The 20,527-nt window shown below is 42.8% G+C and overlaps 1 protein-coding gene across 3 annotated transcripts in view; it reads left to right on the plus strand.

Moving 5' to 3' along the window:
• HDAC11 (Histone deacetylase 11) overlaps nucleotides 1-20,527 on the plus strand; it is a 47,859-nt gene that overhangs the window by 7,169 nt on the left and 20,163 nt on the right. For 2 of the 3 annotated variants that reach the window (XM_065455519.2, XM_065455521.2), the window contains exons 3-7: nucleotides 3,723-3,823; nucleotides 5,477-5,593; nucleotides 14,738-14,917; nucleotides 16,243-16,339; nucleotides 19,515-19,584. In XM_065455519.2, coding sequence (XP_065311591.1) covers nucleotides 3,723-3,823; nucleotides 5,477-5,593; nucleotides 14,738-14,917; nucleotides 16,243-16,339; nucleotides 19,515-19,584 — 565 coding nt within the window. The remainder of the gene's footprint in view (nucleotides 1-3,722; nucleotides 3,824-5,476; nucleotides 5,594-14,737; nucleotides 14,918-16,242; nucleotides 16,340-19,514; nucleotides 19,585-20,527) is intronic. The other variant, XM_065455520.2, reaches the window with a different exon arrangement.

A 20,527-nucleotide genomic window follows, 5' to 3' on the forward strand; every position in this document is an offset into this window, starting at 1 on the left:
GGCTCAAGAACGGATGTCTGGAGATGGCGTGGTACAACAAGTGAAAATTCTGGTCCTTCAGGGCATAAGCTTCAATGTTTATGAAAATGTTAAAGAAGTACAAACCAGACACAGATGAAAAAAGCACATAATACACAAATACAGGTACTATGCGCAGCATGGGCTTCGAATGTCCAGAGTTGAGACGATCGATGAGAACACGTAAGCAGTCATCTTGTTGTTCAGTGCCGACGTCGTGCAGATCAGAAATGGATAGGACGTAAGAGTCGGTGTCATGCACGTAATATTAAAGGTGGTCGGCAGGATGACGGGAGAGGCTGTCTGCGTCCTTGTCAGCCGAACAGCCTAACTTGTATAAAAGAGGAAATGAATATTCTTGGAGCCGTAGCGCCCATCTATCCACTCGTCCAGTGGGGTCTATAAGTTATGAGGTCCAGCACAAGGCGGGGTGGTGATTGGCAACCATGGAAAATGTGCGGCCGTACAAGTAGGAGCACAGAGCCAGCATGTCCTGGATGTAAGAGAAGTATGATTCTGTGTATGTCTGGGCATGGGTCGCTAGGTCTTTCTTAGTTTGGCTCTTCCGCACGGCGGGACAGCCAAACAAGTCCCTCAGCTTCTGTTTTCATGTGTCCCAGTCATTAAGCTTTTCTTCCTGGTTGTCACACCACACCTTTGCCGTGCCTTGCAGGTACAAAACAAGTTAGCCAACGTAATCATTGGATCCCATTTGTTGTGGGCACTTACACGCTCATGCGTGGTGATCCAGTCTTCCATGTCGAGGTGGTTGGTGCTGCAGAATGATCCAGGATTTCGCGGCTGAGCTAGCCCAACCATCGGGGTTGTAGGCATTATATGAACAGCGCTATGCCGGGTCCTGATTCATCCATCATATTGTCCAGACCGAGGGGACGATCACTGCAGAGCACCATTGTTGTTTCTCTTGGGCACCCCGCACCTCTCACCAATTTGTTTTGTTGCAGAAGTCACATACAAGGTGTATTTACTATATTTACAAGAGAGACAACAATGCGCAAACAAAGTGGCTGTCGAAACTGATTCTATCTCCACATGTCAAATTTTCTGACCTGGCACCACTCCTAGTTGTACCATAACATTATATATATATATATAACACCTGTGTGTGTGTGTGCCTTTTTCGTCCATTTCCACATGCGCATTTCTTTAACTTCCTTATGGATTGCCAAAGTTCCCAAACTGCTACTCTGGTGAGCAATGTGTATGTTTATGCACATTTCACACTTGAGCTATGCTATAATGTAAGCAGCCATTCATGCGAGTACACGCTGAGATACAGATTCAGGGCAGTCATGAGGATGTAGATGATGTTTCATTTCCGTTAGAGTGAAATTTGCTCAGGAGAGCAGCATGCAGAGAGAAATACGATGCAGAAGACAGTGATAATGTTGACGGTTATTCACCCATTTCATCCCTACATCTTTTGTGTAATGGAAACCGGCACGTGCACATGCTTTTGCAAACATGGGCTTTATTTGGGTAGATACCAGCAGTTGCAGTCAGCAAAGTCCAAAAGAGGTTTGCAAGGAAAGCTTCACTTTAAAGATAGAACATCCCTCATGAGTAGTGAGTCAAGTGTGACTCTAATCTATGTTAAGTTTTTTATGAGTGAAATTAGCGTACTTATAAACCTTATTGCTACACGAAGTCGGCAAGCTTTGCTCTGTCAGGATAGCTTAGTAGTGTCAATGAAGTCAGTCCAGCATTTTGAGACTGACTTTAGTGCAAAATTAAAATACTTGCAATGTTTTGTAATTGCAAAGTGGGATCAATATATATATAAGAAGCACTTGGTAGAATTCTTCCAACTTCAGCAATATCTGTCAGTACTCCTTCATACTACAGGCATTCATTCTTTGTTCAGGATAGTGCAACAGTAAGTCTGATGCAAGGTCTACATTTTCTCATAAACTAGCAGCCACAAATTGAATGAATGCTTGGTATACCTTACTGCTTTGTGCACCAAGCTTTATGTTGCACCACAATTTTTTTTGTCTCTTCGTTTCTGGTGTAATGTTGAAAAAGACGAAAGCCAACGTCGACGAGGATGGACAGTAAGTTATGAATATGGTATGAATGTTGAATGTTCTTTTATTGCCTCTTATCATTTTCTGCACAGCATTATGCTACATAAAAACAACATCACATGTCATAGCTAAAGTGCTGATTTCAGTCTGTTATGAAGTATGACCGATTGGTGAAATTTTCATGCTTCTGTATTTTCACTCAGAACAGGAGTGTTAAATTTCCAGAAAAGGTTTAACTCTGTGCATCTGTTTGATGGCTTACATACTTGTGATCTGGCTGCATATTGTGGCTGGCAAGGCGCTTTGGCTCTTTGGTAGATAAAGGCTGACTGCAACAAAACTTTGGACCATGCAAGAAGCTTTGTTTAAGGTAGCATACATAGAGAGGAGCCTCCGTGCAAAATATTAGGTTTGAAATATGAGTAAAAACATTGTGAAAAGCTAGCAAAACTAGCCGTTCTTGATCCTGAAACTGGAGGGGAATTCCGCCTCTATTACACCCTTTGAAATTGGATGTACAGAGAAGCTGCTGCCGACATTACGCAAACACCACCATCACAAGGCATCACACCGTCGAGATCAATGTAGCGTGTTCGACCACATTCGTGCCCTTTTCATATGTGCATCAACACTGCGTTCCATGTTCGCAGCATCCATACGCGTAATCCATGTTCACGAAGTGAAACATCACTGTAGCTTTTTTAACACTGTTTACCTTAATGTTGATTACGGTCACAGCACAGGCTCTGCAACTGATGCAAAGGGCAGAGCGCCCATGCATCAAGGACAGAGTGCTTAGAAAAAGTTTATTTCAACCAGATACTATACGAACACTGAGTCACAATCACGGCACCAATCCTCGTTCTAGTAGGCTCTCCACCTGGCGCAAGTACATTATTGAAATAATTCTATTTTTCAAAGTAAAATGTCAGAAAATTTGTTAAGTATGACTTACACACAACCTATAGACATGATAGCATCTGATTGTAATTTGAATATACGAGGAAACATAATTCTCTTATGTGGAAACTCAAAAGAGCCCTTTTCCAGCTGCCGTTTCTCCTTTGGGGAGCGCGGATCAAGAACTTCCGACCAACTACAGGCTAACAGCTTTGCTGTCAAAAAGAAACACCATCATTACTGCACACCAGAAGTCACACATGACTTGGAATGGGTGGCTCTTTGGCATGACCTCTGAGATCAGGTAGCAGCTGCTGCAACCCACGGCACACTGAAAACTCTCTGAGGTGACGTGCTGGGACTTAGTCACAGCTGCTAACCACAAGGTGCATGTGTCATCTACTTAAGTGCTCTTTAGAGGCTTCTAATAAAATAATTGCACAATTGCCACCTTGGCAGCTGTGCTAAGATTGGTTCATTGGTACGTGCTACTCACTTGAAACCTGTTTAGCCAAGTGAAGTTTCGTTGCACTTGGCATTTAAGGCCAACTTGCGCCTATTTATATTCATACATTCATATTCACATTCATTGCTTCTATTTCTATTCAAGGATTAAAGATTGTTTGACCTCCATGTATACGAGAGGCAAATCTTGCATGCCAGAATGTTAAGAAAAGGTGCTTGTAAGGTCTGTAAATCTTTATGACAGACTGAGTTACGAATAGTAAACAAATGTTGAACAAATATTTTGTGCAGGTGCTGGTCTTTTGACAGATGGCAACTTTTACCAGCCTCATGAGGCGACTGACGAGGAGCTGTTGGTCGTGCACACACCCTCCTACATCAGCAAGCTTAAAGTCAGTGCCTGCACTTCTAATAATGACCTGTGAAAGTGTACGATACTAGCAGTTAAGGTAATGCGTTGTGATTTCATTGAAGTGTCTCTGACTGAACTCAGTCCAGCTTAAGGTAATCTCTTAGCACATATAATTGGTATGCTGACATGGGTGATACGTTATGCCAATGTTGAATAATTGATGAAGGAAACAGTGAAGCATGTCATGTAAAGAGAAAGTGGACAATCTGAGTTATGTAGCCCTCAGTATACGGTTCCAGTGAGAAAGCGTTCATAGATTTTTGTGTGGAATGGCATTCATGTGCTTCACCGTTTCTGATGATGTTTTTGTCAGTCCATTTTAGGCATATTGACAGATATTTCTAGCACTTTTTATGTTTTTGTTCACATGTGCTTATGTGCTATATTCTGCTTTCCCATGCTTCAAAAAATAAATCTTTGGTTGGTTTATCTTGGGAACATGAAAAAAGTTCTTCCTTTCAGCTGTGTCACTGATGAGATAAATGCAGCTTGATATTTTGGTGTGACCCAAGAGCATAAAGCATTTCCCAGTCATGTGTGTAGGTCTAACATTACTAGAGATAAATGTTTCTCTTTCCCTCCCTTTGACTTCTTTATTGAGTACTCGGGGCTGTTACTATTTCAGGTTCAGTGCTGATTTCCCTTGTGCATTTCTTTTTTTTCATTTTATTTTACCACGTAGTGTGAGTGGCATCTTAATTTTAAGTGCAGTATCTTTGCACTTTTGCTTGACTCCTTGCGTGCCATGCTAATAACCCCAAACCTGACCAAAAATGGCCAAACTATTTTGAGACACCATAGTTGCCATCATCAGCAAGAATAAATTTGCTCCTGCTTGTACTGCCTGATTGTGTGCTGCCATCTACCAGAAAGATAAACCACTGAGACGAAACCAGCTCGTCCATGAGACTGTAAGAAAATAAAAAGTACCATGATGGGCTGAGCTCATCCTTGGCTGCTTTTACCAGAAGCAAGTGGATGAACCCAGCTTGTCCACGGCAAGAAAGGGGTTAATCTTACGTTTTAAAATAACTTACACCCATTAAACTTCATTGAATGGAATACAGCATAGAGTGCCTCAAAATTGAATGTAGTAATGCCTGATGCAGTGTAATGCAATGTAATCAATATAATGCCAGGCCCACTTGTTCACAGACTTTGGGCGATCTGCCAAAATTATGAGTGTCCACTCCTTGAGACAACTAAGCCATTTACGCCATCCACATCCAAGCAAAAGTTAAAACCCAGTAGGCATGCAATTTTATTGGGGAAATAAACATCTTTTCCATGGGAAGCAATAAATGGAACCTGCTGCCATACAAAACGGAGCTAAAGAGACAAGGACCGACATAAGAACAACACTGTTGTATTTTTGGCGCTATTTAGTGTCCCAGTATGACAGACGAACTAGCCCGAATTAACACTTTTGCGTAGAATGTGGTAGCTGGGAACACATTACATGTATTGTCATGGAGACTAGGCCTTAGCAGCACTATAATCGGGGAAATACATCACTAAGGAACATATTAGCAACGCTCTACCATTTATTGCTTGCAGGAGGGAAGAACAACTCACAACATCAAAAAAGAAAGTTTGCCAATGTGTTATGCAGCCTTTTCTGTTTGGTGTGCAGTGGAGTGCATACGTTGCCACGGTGACGGAGGTGCCTTTCATGGCCATGCTTCCCAACTGCGTGGTTCAGAGACGGGTGCTCAAGCCCTTTCGCTTCCAGACTGCTGGCACTGTTCTGGTCCGTATGGTGCCCCACTACCCGCCCATCTAGCATGACTGTACATCCTGAATAGTGTCATGCATCTCATAGAAGCTGTTAAACATTTTGTTAACACTACCTGTCAGCGTTGTCGCAACTGGAAACTTTGTTGATGGCTATGGAATGAGAAACTGATGTTTCGGCATCTTACAGACATTGTGATTGAAATGCGGGATGTTTTCAGGATGAATGTGAAGAGGGAAGTGTATGGAGGTTAAGCAGAATAGTGTCAAGGTTGCTACCCTGCTCAAGGGAAGGAGAAGGGGGGAATAGAAAGCTGAGAAAGAAAGACAAGGTTCTTTGAACACACGCGCATTAACCCTTTGAGGGTAAATTTTTTGTGCCAAATGCAACACTACACAGAGTCAATTTTTTTTATTGCAGATTTAAAATCTTCAAGCTGACCTATTTTGAAAAACATTTACCACAATTTTTTAGGAGTGACCACCCAGGTGAAAATAATTTCCATTCCCAGCTGGATTATGAAACCGGAAATGTTTCCCAGCTGGGAAAATTCCAGCTGGAAGCGACGCAATTTCCAGCTGGACAGAATTTTATTCCCAGCTGGAAAGCATGCAGATTCCAGCTGGAAACCATATGATTTCCAGCTGGAAACCACATAATTCCCAGCTGGAAAGCGTGCAGATTCCATCTGGAAACCACATAATTTACAGCTAGAATCTGCTGTATTCCCAGCTGCGACCAGTAGACATTCCAGCTGGAAATGGAAGAATCTACCAGCTGGAAGGCTCAGTGGTTCCAGCTGGAGCCAGAAAATGTTCCTACTACATTTCCAGCTTTAAAACATTGACCAGCCGCTTTGGTGTAGAGTCATGCCCAAGTGAAATCCCAGGGTGTAAGTTCGCATAAAGCAGGATACAAACTGGCCAGAGCTCGCATGGATCTTAGCTCGCTGTCGCAAGTCGCAGTTAGTTGCTAATGTAATTGGCCGCAGGACCAGCCGGTCCAGTGAAAATACACACAGCCGACGCAGCACAGTGCTGGAACTTTAAATCATTTATTTGAACACCTGCAGCAAGGATCGCGGAAGCATATCTTGCATCTCCCTCAAGATGTGGAATACACTTGCGCATCTCCTTGTACACCATCTGAAAGACATTCAAACACAGTGAGTGAAATTTAAAACAATCATGACTTTAATCCACTCAGTTCTAGTAAACAGTGACCTTTACCAAAATCAGATGGATTGTATCAACAGCTTTTGGACAGTACCATAGTGTACCTTCATCACAGCCCCTTCTACAGTTTATGTGGCGCTAGGCCTCAACCTGAGCTCTCGCAAGGCTCTCAACCTGAGCTGCAGAAGCGATGCAGTGATTGTTAAATTGCTTAGCACCGTTGACTGTAGCTTTAGTCTAAATGGAGTTCAAATGAGCTCACTTGTATTTTGAACTAGGCGTGTGATGTAACTCAACAGCCTCCCAAGAAGCATTTATCTTCTGAATAACGCAGGAGCTTCAGGGCCAGTCTTTTTATGTTATCGTTGTTTTGCACCAATTTAAATGCCTGTTTGCAAACACGCACTTGCAGAGAAAGCACGCCATAATTGTGCTTATATTGTGTTGCGCAGATTGACACATACACACTAGTATTTCATAGGTGTATGTGCAACATTGGGCACAAACATTGCATGGCACTATTTCCAAGTGGACTATTGGAGACAAAAGGGGCTTACGCAAACTGGCAAGCACTTTGCATATACAGGATAATTTTTAGTTTTTATACAATTTTTAAAAATCACCTGTTGAAGATACCATAATTCTAGTGCTTGAGCTGGACCCTTCAGAGAGGTGGAGATTACTTGCACGAAAAATCGAAACACATATTCAACTAATTGTAAAGAATGAAACAACTTCCTAATTTATTACATTACGGCACATATAGCAATCTACGAATTGTAGCCGATGAGATTGCCAGGCGTATCCACTTGGACTTAACTTCCGGAATGACACCAGTTGAAAATATGTGTCATCAAATTCGCCGTAAATGTGCACTGTTGATTTACTTACTTTTTTATCAAAACACTCTTTTATGCATTGGAGCACAAAAGTAATTTGAACGCCTATTTATTTCGTCTCACACTTTGCAAAAATAATATCTCGAAACTGGCGCAATTCTGGAAATTCATTTAAAGTGGATGCATTTTGCAAACTCACAGGCTACAACTCGTTAATTGCAATGTATACAGCAAGGTAATTGTTAAGAAGTTCATTTGTCAATTTTTGATAATTAGTTGAAGATTTGTTGCGATTTTGCGTGCTGATAATCGTGTACCTCTTCGAATAATTCAGCTCAGCGACATTAATTATGCTATCTGCCACAGGTGAATTCTACAAATTCCGTAAAACAAAGATGATCACCTTGCATACGAACATCACGTACAGCACGGACCTATGATATCATGCTCGAGCGTGCCAACTTTCAGGATAAAAATGAAGATTAATTACGTTAAAAACATAAACAAGTGAAATAATTACCTCGATATGGTAGAATCAGGGCTGGGGAAAACGGTGCACGCTGTTCGATCCGCACTGGTGAATCCACAACACCACAAATTACAGCAATAAAAACCGTTGACACCCGCTTGCCTGTACTTGTAACGCCGTCCAGAGAAGAAACTGTTTAAAAAGAATTACTTCATGTGCAAGATCATGCAGGTTCCTCATAAAAACTTGTTCATCAATCACTAACGCACACGCGAGAGTCTCACGTTGTCTTACTGCCCGGCTGTGTGACAGTGGCCGCCATGTGCTGTACGAAACTGGCGGCACTGTGGCGTCGTCATATTTTATATATTCGGCCTGCATCTGTAATGCTGCTGTTTGCTTCGAATAAAATCCGAGCTTCTCTGCCAACTACTAATATTGCAATACCAGCCTATTATTTTATTATTAGTGTCAAAAGAGCACATCAAGACAAGATACGAGACTAAAGCTCCTAAGCATTCAACAAAAATGGCGGCGATTGTAGCGGCGTTGTGCAGGAAGGAAAAGATAGGAGCAGCGGTCACTGCAGCCTGATAACTGCTGAAAGTGCCACATGTTAGGGCTCTTTTTTTGGTAGCCAGGGAAGGAATTGCTATGCTGTAAACACTAGCCATTTGTGCAACGGCTCATCATGACCAATCGGGCAAGCTCCTCGCTAGACGACGTCGGCAGTGTAGCAAGATAACAGTGTCGATCAGGAGCGCGTCGCTTTTGTCTGCTACAAGTAAGGTTCAATAAAAGTGGCGGTTTTCCTGGTGATATGTTCTTTTTTGGGGAACTCGATTACACAGGGCACTTTTGATTGGAATCGATCCGGATCAGGCCCGATCGCGATCAAAGGTACCCTGAGTGATGAGCATTTCCATGCAGTTCATGCAATTAATTACAATTGCTGTCACAACACAAACGAAGAAAAACAAAACTTTTGCCGCTGCAAGAGTAAAGCTTTCGTTCCGATACAAACGTACACCACCTAGGACTAAATATGGGCATGTTGCAGATATAAAAAAATGTCTTAATGCAAGTGGGAAGCATCCCGCTATTCTACGCCTGCCACTTTCCAGTCGGTAGATTCTACTTCCAGCTGGAAAAGGCTCTACCCAGTTGTTTCCAGCTGGAAGCGCTGTTTCCAGCTGAAAAATGCTGTATCCGGTTGTTTCCAGCTGGAGCTGGAAAACTTCCAGCTGGAAGTGCTGCTTCCAGCTGGAAGACCAGCTGAGGTGGATTCCACTTCCAGCTGGAAAGTGCCATTTCCAGCTATTTCCAGCTGGCTCTGGAAAATTTCCAGCTGGAAGGGCTAATTCCAGTTGGAAACCTGGCTGGAAAGACCATTTCCAGCTGGAAATTCAGAGCCCATTTTCATGTGGGCATAAAGGGACAAAAAAATATTTACTCTAGGTAAATAGGCATTATTTATTAATAAATACAGGTGTGCTTGCATAAATACTAAAAATAAAATAAAAAAGTAGATACACTGAAACAGATGTACAGTCTATCCTGGATATATCACATTCGGATATGTCAAGTTGTCTACATCTAACAGCTGTAAAATCCCATGCGAAAGTTTACTAATGTATGATGCATACATTGAACTTCCGTTCACCGACACATTCGCTATACATATTTATTGCTGTGCCGTGCCTCTCATCATCACAAGGTGCCAACAGAACAAGTTCTGGCATGGGACTGCAGCGACGACAACATGCTGCTTTCATATTTTGATTAGAAAAGCCAATTCAAAAAGTATTTGCAGTTCAAAGTTCAAAAGTTATTTTAAGTGCTAAACTAGCCAGCAGTCACGTCAGGTGTCCTTGGCATTTACAAGAATTGCATGTGTTGCAGGACAAATTCCTTTCAGGGAAGTGGTTTGCGATCCTGTTTGCGATTGTTGCAAAGTCATTCAATGCAATTGATTTGCAGAGGCGTTCAAGTAATTTGACCAATTTCGTTGGTCCTATCAGAACTCGTCTAACGGAAGTCGACTGCCTAAGCCTTGCCGTGCTCAGGGCATGTCCACTTAATATGAATCCTGAGACCAACCCCACTTTCATGGTTTCAGTCCCGGGACCTCGGCAAAAATAAATTGCTATTTTACTTACCATTCTCCCCCAAAGCATTCCTTAACCATTTCAGTGTCACTGACGTACTGGTATATTTCCGCATTTCTGTCCTGCCATGTCACTGACGTACCTGAAAATTCTCCACTCTTTCCACTCAGACGTGCACAGTAACACGAAGTTGGCGAACGCAGAGCAGGCTTTGCCTCCTGTGTGCTGATGTATATTTCTAGAAGCACATTTCCTCCTCTCTCTGTGTTTGCTCAGTCTGGTTTTTGTTAGTGCTGTGGAACATGCCCCTTCATGGGCGTGGTTGGGCTGCACAGAAAACACATTTCAGCAGATGGGAGAAGTGACTCTCGGATTGTAGATGCGTGTAGTAGAGTGTAATGCTCGTTCAAGGAGCTAAGGGCAATACTCCAGCATCCCGCATCATTTCGGAGGAATGCAAACATTGGGAGATTGACCAAATAAAAGATTTGTTTGGCGAATTCGTAGGCTGCCTATATTGAGACATGCTTACTTGATGGCTGTTAAATATTGTGTATAAGTGACTTCCTCCATGTGTTTGTTTGGAAATGGGATGCTCTACACCACAGCTGGGGTTCTCCAGAACCAAATACATTCGTACAAGTCTCCGTTTGCATCAGTCTTTCACACTGCGGACTTCAAAAACTGTTGTTCTTTATACATTTAAACCTCAATGTAAAGAAGTTTGTATAATTGGCACTTTGCTTCACTAAATAGAAATTTCATTATATTGAAATTCAACCTGTTATGCCATGTTGCAGACTGATTTTTCTTGCATGAAAGGAGCTGTACAACTTTCCAAGCTATCGAGCAATCAGAAAAGAGCGAATTTCAGTGATTAGGAGATTTCATTTTGTGGAACTTGAGAGTCGATGAATAAAGCTATGGTTTCATGCTGTGTCGAAGATCGCTTCACTTTGGCAGTACGAAGTGAATCCGGCAAAGCTTTCACATCCACTCAGCCACCACAGCTGATAGTGTTGCCCGCTGTGGGACGACATTATCACATAAGATTGCAGGCAGAGGGAAGCAAGTGCTTTGTGTCTGCCTTTTGCTTCAGTGTGTCTCCGTCCGAAACTCGAGATTATGTGACCTCCAACACTAAACATGTGGAAAGACAGTGCACATAAAGCCATGGCCATCTCGGCTCGCCGAACGTTTGCACTTGCTGCAGATCACCTCCAAAATAGGACACGCATGCGCATGTGTGCTCAGCTGCACTGACACCCATATGCAGCAATATAAGATGCAGTGCCCTTGATTGTTGCCTCACCAGATTTTTTTTTAGAGAGAAGAATAGCAATTTCTTCTTAGTTGGCAAGAGAAAGTTTATTACATCCAAGACACAGTTGACCGAGCATCGCTCATCATCGTTGTCCAAGGCCTCCTTATCATTGTCTACTGTGTAGAACATGTCATGTTCAGTTTAGTGCATGGCTTTTGACATCTTGCATTTTTTAAATGCCCTGCATACTGGATTATGGCATGGGATCCTGACAACACATATTACAGTTTTGGTTTCATGCTCGACTCTAGCATGCATATCATAGTTCAGTGAATTCTTCAGGAACATATGTGTGCACTAGAATGAAGTAAATACAGCATGTTGAAATTGAGGACATCTTCGGCGTTGTGGTTCATGCGCAAAATTCAAAACAGGAAACATTTCCCTCAATTTTGCTTGCTATTAACCGATCTTTTATTGCTATAGCAATTATATGGACGCTCCAGGTGGATTTCTGCCATCGCCATCATCGTGAGGACCGTATGTGTGAAAGCGTGAGAGGGTGAACTGGCGAATGTGGTTGAATCTCGTGTGTGAGTGAGGAAAGCAATCCAGGTGCGTGCCCTCTCCTGTGGTGCGCGAGGCAGGAGGTGAGGCAAGGCGAGGGAGGAGGGGCGTCTTTCTCCGGCAGCTGCTACAGTGCCTTGATGTCCTCCTTGCCTGCTGCTCCATACAGAGTGGACACAACCGCGTTGTCTACTGTGGCGTTGGCCACGCGAATCGTGGACGCCGTAGTAGATGCCTTTGGCGTACGCCATAGGGACGCGTTGCTGGCGCTCGTGTTTCTTCAAAGTGGTCTGCGATGTGGCTAGAGTGCACGCCCATGTGGGCCTCATCTTCAGAGTAATCTGTCATGTTGGCAGAGTGCATTTAGTGCTGGTAGCTCCATATGAGCTGTGCTTTCTATGTTTCGTATGCGTCGAAGCGACAGGTGCACGGAGATCAATTGGCTCGCAGCTCCTGCCACGATTCCTAACTCCAGCGTTTTCACAGGCAGTTTCCGCTGTCATCAAGCATTGTGTGTTCATGTTTGCCTGTGCGCACATGACACCATGCTCGTTAATTTAGTTTAAAAATGTTGACGGACTAGTTGGCTTGAATCCATGATTGAATGTGTAAGCATGACTGAACAAGGACATAGAAAGAAGCAGACACACAAAGACAGCACCGTCTCCATGTGTCTGTTTCTACGTCCTTGTTCAGTCATGCTTACGCATTCTGTTATTGTTAATTCAGTTAGTAAGCAAATGTTTACAAGTTTATACGACCGATAAAGCTGCTATCCTTACTTTGCACAGCTATCCTCCACTAATTTGCCATCGCAATCGGTGCTTCGCCTTTCCGGCGGAACTGCGAATTTTTTGCACCATTTAAATGCACATCAGTTTTCGAAGGGATACCTTACAATACCAAACTAATAATAATGTCGTTCTTTAGTCGGTATCCTTTCGTTAATAGCTCCCTCATAGTCCAGCTATTAATTTCACATGTATGCATCAATAAATGAATCTCATGGACAGCTTTTGAGCAAGAAGAACCAGGATAACTGAGAAGCTTTATTTTTTGTTAGTAACAACCATATGAAGCCAAGGGAACTGTAAGCGATGCTTTTCCTTCAAGGGCCCCTGAAACGGTTCGGACAAATTTTGTAGACGCGTAGGGTACAGCTTAAGTAGAACATTCGCACCACAATTTAAGTGAAGCATTACGTATTAAAGGAGCTACAACCGATTAGAAGTTACCCTCCTCCCCAGCCATGCTTTTCCTCCTCAACTCGTTCGCTGAGCGAGTGCGGCTAAGCTCCGCCTTCACTGGTCCTGCGTCACGATGCGACGTCATATTGTCCACTTCCGGTGGTTTTGGAGCTCGCCCCCGCCCGCGCGAAACCTCTCCGCTAGACGCTTGGCTGTCGACCCCAAGCGAGAGCTATCGAAGCAGCTTGCATTGCGAGCATTCTGTCGTAGCGCCGAACGTGTCTGGTATTCCGTTAACCACAGGCAAGCTGGTCATTTTGGCAAATGACTGGAGGCATAAAGTCACGCTGATGAAGGAACTTTGGCGTAGACGTACGTGAGCGGCCTGATCGGTCTGCACGGTCCAGACACTTGTTGGCGCAGCGCTTAACCAGCCAAACAAAGCGCTAATATTGCTCTAACCAAGTGTAAAACATTTTAAACATTTATAAAAACAACGTGTTGATGATTACACTCCTGCGAAAAATACGCACCAGCAGCAAAGAAGAATACGCTTTGTTGCTGCTACTGTGTATGGTTGAGCTCTATGCCACCAGGTGGCTGCACCATGCAGACCATTCACATTTGCCCTTCTGTTCATCTCGGCTCGTCCCGTTACGGCACAGTCAAGCGGCCAGACCCTGTCTTCTTGCGCTTACGGTTGCCCTAATACGGGACTCGCGAAACGCTTTTGCGTTAGTAATCTTCCGGTGTAAAGTGACGGCCACAAACGCACAAATCCTGGCGCCGATCGGATAGCGGCAGTCCGATGCGCAGCAGCCAGTTCGCTCGTACGCTGCCTTGCAGAGGGACACGATGTCGCAGCTTGGTCGCTACGTTTGCAGTCCACAAGGCAACAAAGTCGAATCATAGTGCTCGCTAAAAGACTGAGACCAACTCTGACCGTGGAGCTCTCATCGAAACGGAGTACGTTGTAACACAAGCAGACAACACTTGCTGTGTGCCGGAAGTGCTTAAAAGTACTAAAACATTGTTCTTGTGCATTCTCTTTATGTTACATTCTTCTTTATAAAAACAAATTAGCTAACATTCCAACTATTACGAAGATAATTTGTTTACCATAAAGTTGGAAAAATTATCGATCACGCGCCCTGGTCAGCCAATCGGGTAGCTCGCCCCACTGACGTCATATGGGTGATTTCGGTCATATGGGTAGGGGCGACTTAAAATTCCGCCAAGCAGTGCGCTGCGATCGGCAGCGATGTGTATTTTTAAAACCTTATAATAAATTACACGCTTTACGCAGAGCACTTAGATGTGTCAATTAATGATCAGAAGGACCTACTCTAACGACTCAGTACGGTTGTGGAAAATCGTCAAAAGTGTTTCAGGGCCCCTTTCACTTCATTGTCTGTGGCATTTATTTGGCAGTTACAAACAGCTTTTGCAAATCAAGAGGGTGAGGACTTCTACAAGGATGGAAACTTGCAGTGCGCTGCCCTACAAAAGCACAGTTGCAGTGTGGCTAGATGAATGAGCACAAATTGCAGGCTGCACGGCTTGCCCTGGATCATGGCTGGGCAATCCACCTCGGCGGTGGATTTCACCACGCAAGTGCCCGCCGGGGTGGCGGCTTCTGCTGCTACGCCGACATCACCCTTGCTGTACGCGAGCTACAGCGGCATGGCAACATCAAGCACGTCATTGTGGTTGACTTGGATGCACACCAGGTGCGTCTTGTTTGATGAGACAGCTGCGTAAATGGACGGACAAAATAATTATTTAGGTGCTGGTGTTTTGCCGAAGCAAAAATATAATTTCGAAGTAACACATTAGCAGGCTCTAAATTCAAATGCTATTAGCAATGTGTTGCTCAACATCTTACAATATTTGTATTCTGAAAATTCAAAAAGAAAATTGGGACTTTTGCTAATGAATAACTTTAATTAGTATAATTAGTGTTCCTCCGGCAATAACGCCTCTTCGTCCCTGTAATTGTCCCTTAACAGCACCTCACAATCAACACCGATGTCCTCTGAATGAGAGTTGATAAGCACTTTTGGAATTTCTGCATCATCCAAAAAACATGTGGGCCATGCAGCAGTTCCTTCATGTTGGAAAACAAGGAATTGCGACAGTTGATACAGTCACTGAGTTGCCTTTTTAAACTGGCAAGCTCTGTCGTACCATCTGTACTGTAAAAAACAGAACCTACCATAAAATTTAATTTGACCAAACCCTGAGTAGGTGGCACAACTATTCTATGAATGTTTCATATTCATTACTTGTCTCAGGCAAGGCCAAAGGTGTGCATTGGGGGCCAGATAATATACTCAGGCACGGCACTTAAAGGCTAAATGAGCTGACTCACTCTCATTAAGACCCACGTAAGAGTCTGTGCCATGGATGAGCTCTTGTGACTCCACGGGAGTTTTTTAGGAGAGTTTGCAGTTGGGCTAGTTGGTACAGTCTCACTTTCTTGCCCCATTCTTTGTGCTCTGTTTGTTTTTAGAGTCCAAGGAAGTGTCAGTGTGAGCATGAGTGGGTGCGAGGAAGTCTTAACTTGGTGTGAGTCACGCTTTGAGTAGGTAAAAAATATGCCTTGTGAGTAAATCTGTGCAAATTCTGTTCATTGTGCCGATCTGTGCACAGCCATGCCCTTATATGCCAAGTGATTGATCAATTTATCTTTTCAAGCAGCAGCTGTGGTTGTAAATCGATTATATTTTCAACAATTGCTTATGAGCTAGGTTAGACATCTTCATTGTCCAGCAAACAGTACACAAAGAGCTCAACAAACTCTTTCATATTTGTGAAATCTTACAACAAAAAAGAATAGTGAAGGGAAAGTAACATAAAAGAAATTGATTGATATAGTACGTTTTCTTTTGTAAATGCTTGATTATTCTTCCGAGGCTGTAATTAATAAATGGAATGAATTACCTTTCTGAGCAATGCAAGTGTGCTAATAACCAGTCACATTTATTCTTCAATGTGTATGAGAACAGTGGCTTGAGCTGATGGTTGGGACTAAATTCTAAAACATACAATGCAGGGCAATGGATATGCACGTGACTTCCTGGGTGACAAAGATGTGTATATAATGGATGTCTACAACAGAGCGATCTACCCAGGTGACGAGTATGCCAAAGGTATGCAGAAAAGGACAGCTGTAGGATTTTCAGCTTTTGGTACCTGGTGCAGGTTGCTGCCTTCCCCAGATTAGTGTGAAAAAAATACTAAGGGCAAGAAAGCAGTGACGGCTTTTTTTCATTGTGGTGATTGCTCTCTTGTCCTGTATCTTTTTTTCGATGCATCTTTTCAACACCTCTGTAACATGAGTGCACATGTCACGCGGTGCACATTCGATTGCGATCTAGACTGATTGGGATCGAATTTCACAGTTGCAACTGCCTCCTTTGCACAAGCTACAGGATGAAGGCAATCGTGGTTGACAATTCCTGCCTGAATCAGGCTAAGTCATCATCAGAAGTACTCATGTGACACCGGCATCAGTTGCCTGTCCTGCACTTTTGCATTCACAGTCGAACCTCATTACAGAAAAGTCACAACTAGCACAGAAATGCCTTCATTATATCCAATATTCATTTCATAATGATACAGGCAATAAAAATTTAGGATTTATTTTAGTATATCCAAGAAGTCATTGTCTGTGTTCATTACATCAGAATTTGGCTGTATAGTTGAAAGCAAAAGATAGATACTATCTCTCGTTGCATAGCTTGCTGCTTATGCTTTTAACTCTGCACCATCGCTGGCTGCTTTGAATGTCTCCTATTGCGTTGCGGGGAGGGGTCAGCCTTTGAAATGGAAATACATTAGGACCTCATTATAATGAAGTCCCGTCTGACATGAAAATGCCTTCATTGTATTTAATATATATATTCATTATAAGTATACATTTGTTGCACTTTATATTGGCAAGAAACATTTTAGATGTACTTCATTAAATCTGATAATTTCTTACGTTCTTGTTTGTTACTGGTATAGCTGCTACCTTGTTCTGGATATCTGGTGCAAGCAAGTGCCATAAACTGAGCCACAAAAGTGCCAAATTTCCTAGAATTGCACACAGAGAACACGGAAGAGTTAATGGCAAGCACAGAAGGCTTTACCCAGAGCGCTTTATGCTTGAGGCAGGAATGTAGTTTGTGAACAGGAGTTTGGTGAGGTCTGTTAAGCTTTCAATATGGCTGCCAACCTAAGGTGATGTAAAAAAGTTTTGACTGAATTTAGCGGACAATGGCCTAGTGCTGTGATATAGTAAATCACTCAAAAAGAGAGTGATGTTATGCATAGAAAGCAGCTCTGCTAGCAAAGTATCTGTGGTGCTACCAAGCTTAAGCATGATTCTGCAAAATTAAAGATGGATAAAAATGGATAACAGTAAGATGGTTAAACCAAATAGAACCTGATTTTCTCTTCAGTTACTGATCTAGTAATTAGTCTCTTAACTTGCTTGGTTTGTTAGTTGTACCTTAGGTTTGTTGGTTGTATCTTTACTTATGCTTGCAAATGTTTCAGGATTTTAATACCATGTGGTCTTAATTAGTCAGCTTGGCGATAAAGTACCCTCACCAAGGTTATGAAGAAGTGATGCAGTAGAAGCCAGCAAACAGATAACATAATTTACTGCCCTCCCAAGAAAAAGAAGGCACTACTATGCAGCCAAACCTCAATATGATGAACACAGATACTATGTTGAATTGTTGCATGTAATCAAGTAAATCAAACTTTTTTCTCGCTGGTATTAGCATGTAATGAGTATACATTGATATAACTGCAGGGTTTGTCTGTAAAGTAATCAGACTGCCTGCCACGCGACGCTGCAGTCACCAGGGAGCATTCAGTGGAGCATTCAGTAAGCGATTAAATTTTGCTTTCACCTGGGCAAAACTGCTTCTGAGATGCCTGCCTTGGTTAAGGAGCCTTACAAGGACAACGCCCTGTCAAGGGTACAGGTTTTCCGGTGGTTCAGTGAGTTCAGGAACAGATGGGAGACCGTTGAAGATGCGGAGCGATCTGGGTGCCCTTCAACAAGTGGTTTAGATGAAAAGGTGGCAAACATAAATATCTCCCGGACTCTCACCATCATTTGAGTATTAGATTAATCATGGAAGACCTCAACATGTGCAAAGCAACTGTTCACAGAATTATTTCTGAAAACTTGAACACGTGGAGTGTTTGTTTGAAATTGGTGCCAAAAGGGTTGAGTGATGAAAAAAAACCATGACGAGTTGACTTCCTGCGAGTTGTTGGTGCAGTTAGAAAGTGAATGGGACTTTTTAGACTGCGTAATAACAGTTGACGAATCATGGGTGTGCCAATATGACATTGAAATGAAGTGCCAAAGTTCAGAGTGGCACACCGTGAACTCCCTGTGCCCCAAGAAATCCAGAATATCAAACTTCAAGGCAAAGACAATGTTCATAGTCTTTTTTGACAGCGTGGGGTGATCCACAAAGAATTTGTACCTCTGGGACGAACTGTCAATGCAGTGTTCTACAAAGAAGTTCTTGAGTGCCTTCACAGAGCCGTCAATAGAAAACTAACCAGAAATTGCTGATCGCTAGAAGCTCCCCCACAGCAACGCTTCAGTCCACACCGCCTTCGCTGTGACCGCCTGCCTGGCCCAGATAGGGGCTGCAACCTTGCCGCAGCCAACCGCACAACCTCGATTTGAGACCAGCAGACTTTTTCCTGTTCCCGAAGCTCAAGAGAAGGCTGAAAGGTTACTGTTTGGACAATGTTCCCGCCATTCAGTGGGCTGTCACAGAGTCTTTGAAAGAGGCTATGGCAGCTGACTTCAGAGGGAGCCTTTTCAGCATGGGAATTGCACTGACAGTGGTGTACCGGTGCCCAAGGAGGCTATGTTGAAGGATTACAGAATGTGTACCGATTGGGTCAATAAATTCTTTGTACCAGGCCCTGTCACATTAATTTATAGACAAACCCTGTAGTTCTGACTGTGTTTAGAATCGAGAGACTCCTGTTTTTTGACAAACATATTATTAAATGGTGTGAATAGACATCGAGAATACTTACAATAATTAACAAATAAATTGAGAGCGCTTAGGTAGTTGTTATAATTTGGATGCTTGTTGGGTAAATGTAGCCATCAGAGAATTCTTAAAAAGGTCTCAGCTTTGCAGGTTAAACGGATTAAAAAGTTAAGAGAGCAAAATCTTGCTTTGTGATATCGGTGGGATATGCATGTGTATAGAAACTGTGTATTCTCTTCCACTGTGGAGCTTAACTTTGTCATGGCGCTCGCTTTTACTAACGCATACGGAATGCCCATTGCAGGGGCCATACGGCGCAAGGTGGAGTTGCGGCCGGGCACTTCAGATGAGGCCTACCTAAAACTGGTGGACGAGTGAGTGACTGAAGCGTGCCATGTGCTTTGTCCAGTGCATGCTTTTCGCTCACTCTTTTGTGCTTGCACTCTATTTTAATCAAAAGCGACTTGCTTCAACCCTTTAGGGGAATCTGACGACTTTAACTCATCATAGGATTTTTTATTTTTGATGAACCCATCGTATCATGGGCATTTTACCACTTCCCGAATGGCTTGTTGCTTATGGAAAATGTTCCAACAGTGTGTTGTTGTTGCTATTTTGTTCTTCAATGCGTTAGAGTTAAGAACAAAGTGGAAAGAACTGCATGTGAAGTGTGGAAAGTCAGTCACATGGTCTAATGTATATATATATATATATATATATATATATATATATATATATATATATATATATATATATATATATATATATATATATTAAAATGGCTGAAGTAGGCAAAACCTCTCTCCTTCTTTCTTTTTCTCCCCAATTCCCTTCCCCACGCAGAGTAGCATGTCAGCGATGTCTATGTGCCAGCTAAAATTTCTGTCTTTCATTAAAGGGCCCTCTCTCTCTCTGAAGTAAGCAAAGAACACTAATAGCCGTAACAGTGAAGTCTGTATAATATATTCCGCAACTTGGATATAGCTAAACCTTGATATAACGAAGTAGGTAAGATAAGAAATTTGCTTTGTTATATAAAAAGTATGTTGTACAGAAAATCGTCACTTTATGCAAGTATTTTCAGTCCCATACCGATTTTTCTTGCATGGAAAGGGGCCGCGGAATTTCCAAATTATCGGACAATCCAAAAAAACAAATTTCAATAAGAGAAAAATTTCTTTTGATGAATTTGGGAATCGGCGACGAATAATATGGTTTCATGCCATGTCAACGATATCTTCACATCGGTGGTACGAATTAAGCAAAGCCAGCCACGCTTTTGAGCACAGTTTGCCCGAACGACTGATAGCGTCACTC

The sequence above is a fragment of the Dermacentor albipictus genome, chromosome 5 (genome assembly GCF_038994185.2).
Source record: "Dermacentor albipictus isolate Rhodes 1998 colony chromosome 5, USDA_Dalb.pri_finalv2, whole genome shotgun sequence".
Taxonomy (NCBI): domain Eukaryota; kingdom Metazoa; phylum Arthropoda; class Arachnida; order Ixodida; family Ixodidae; genus Dermacentor; species Dermacentor albipictus.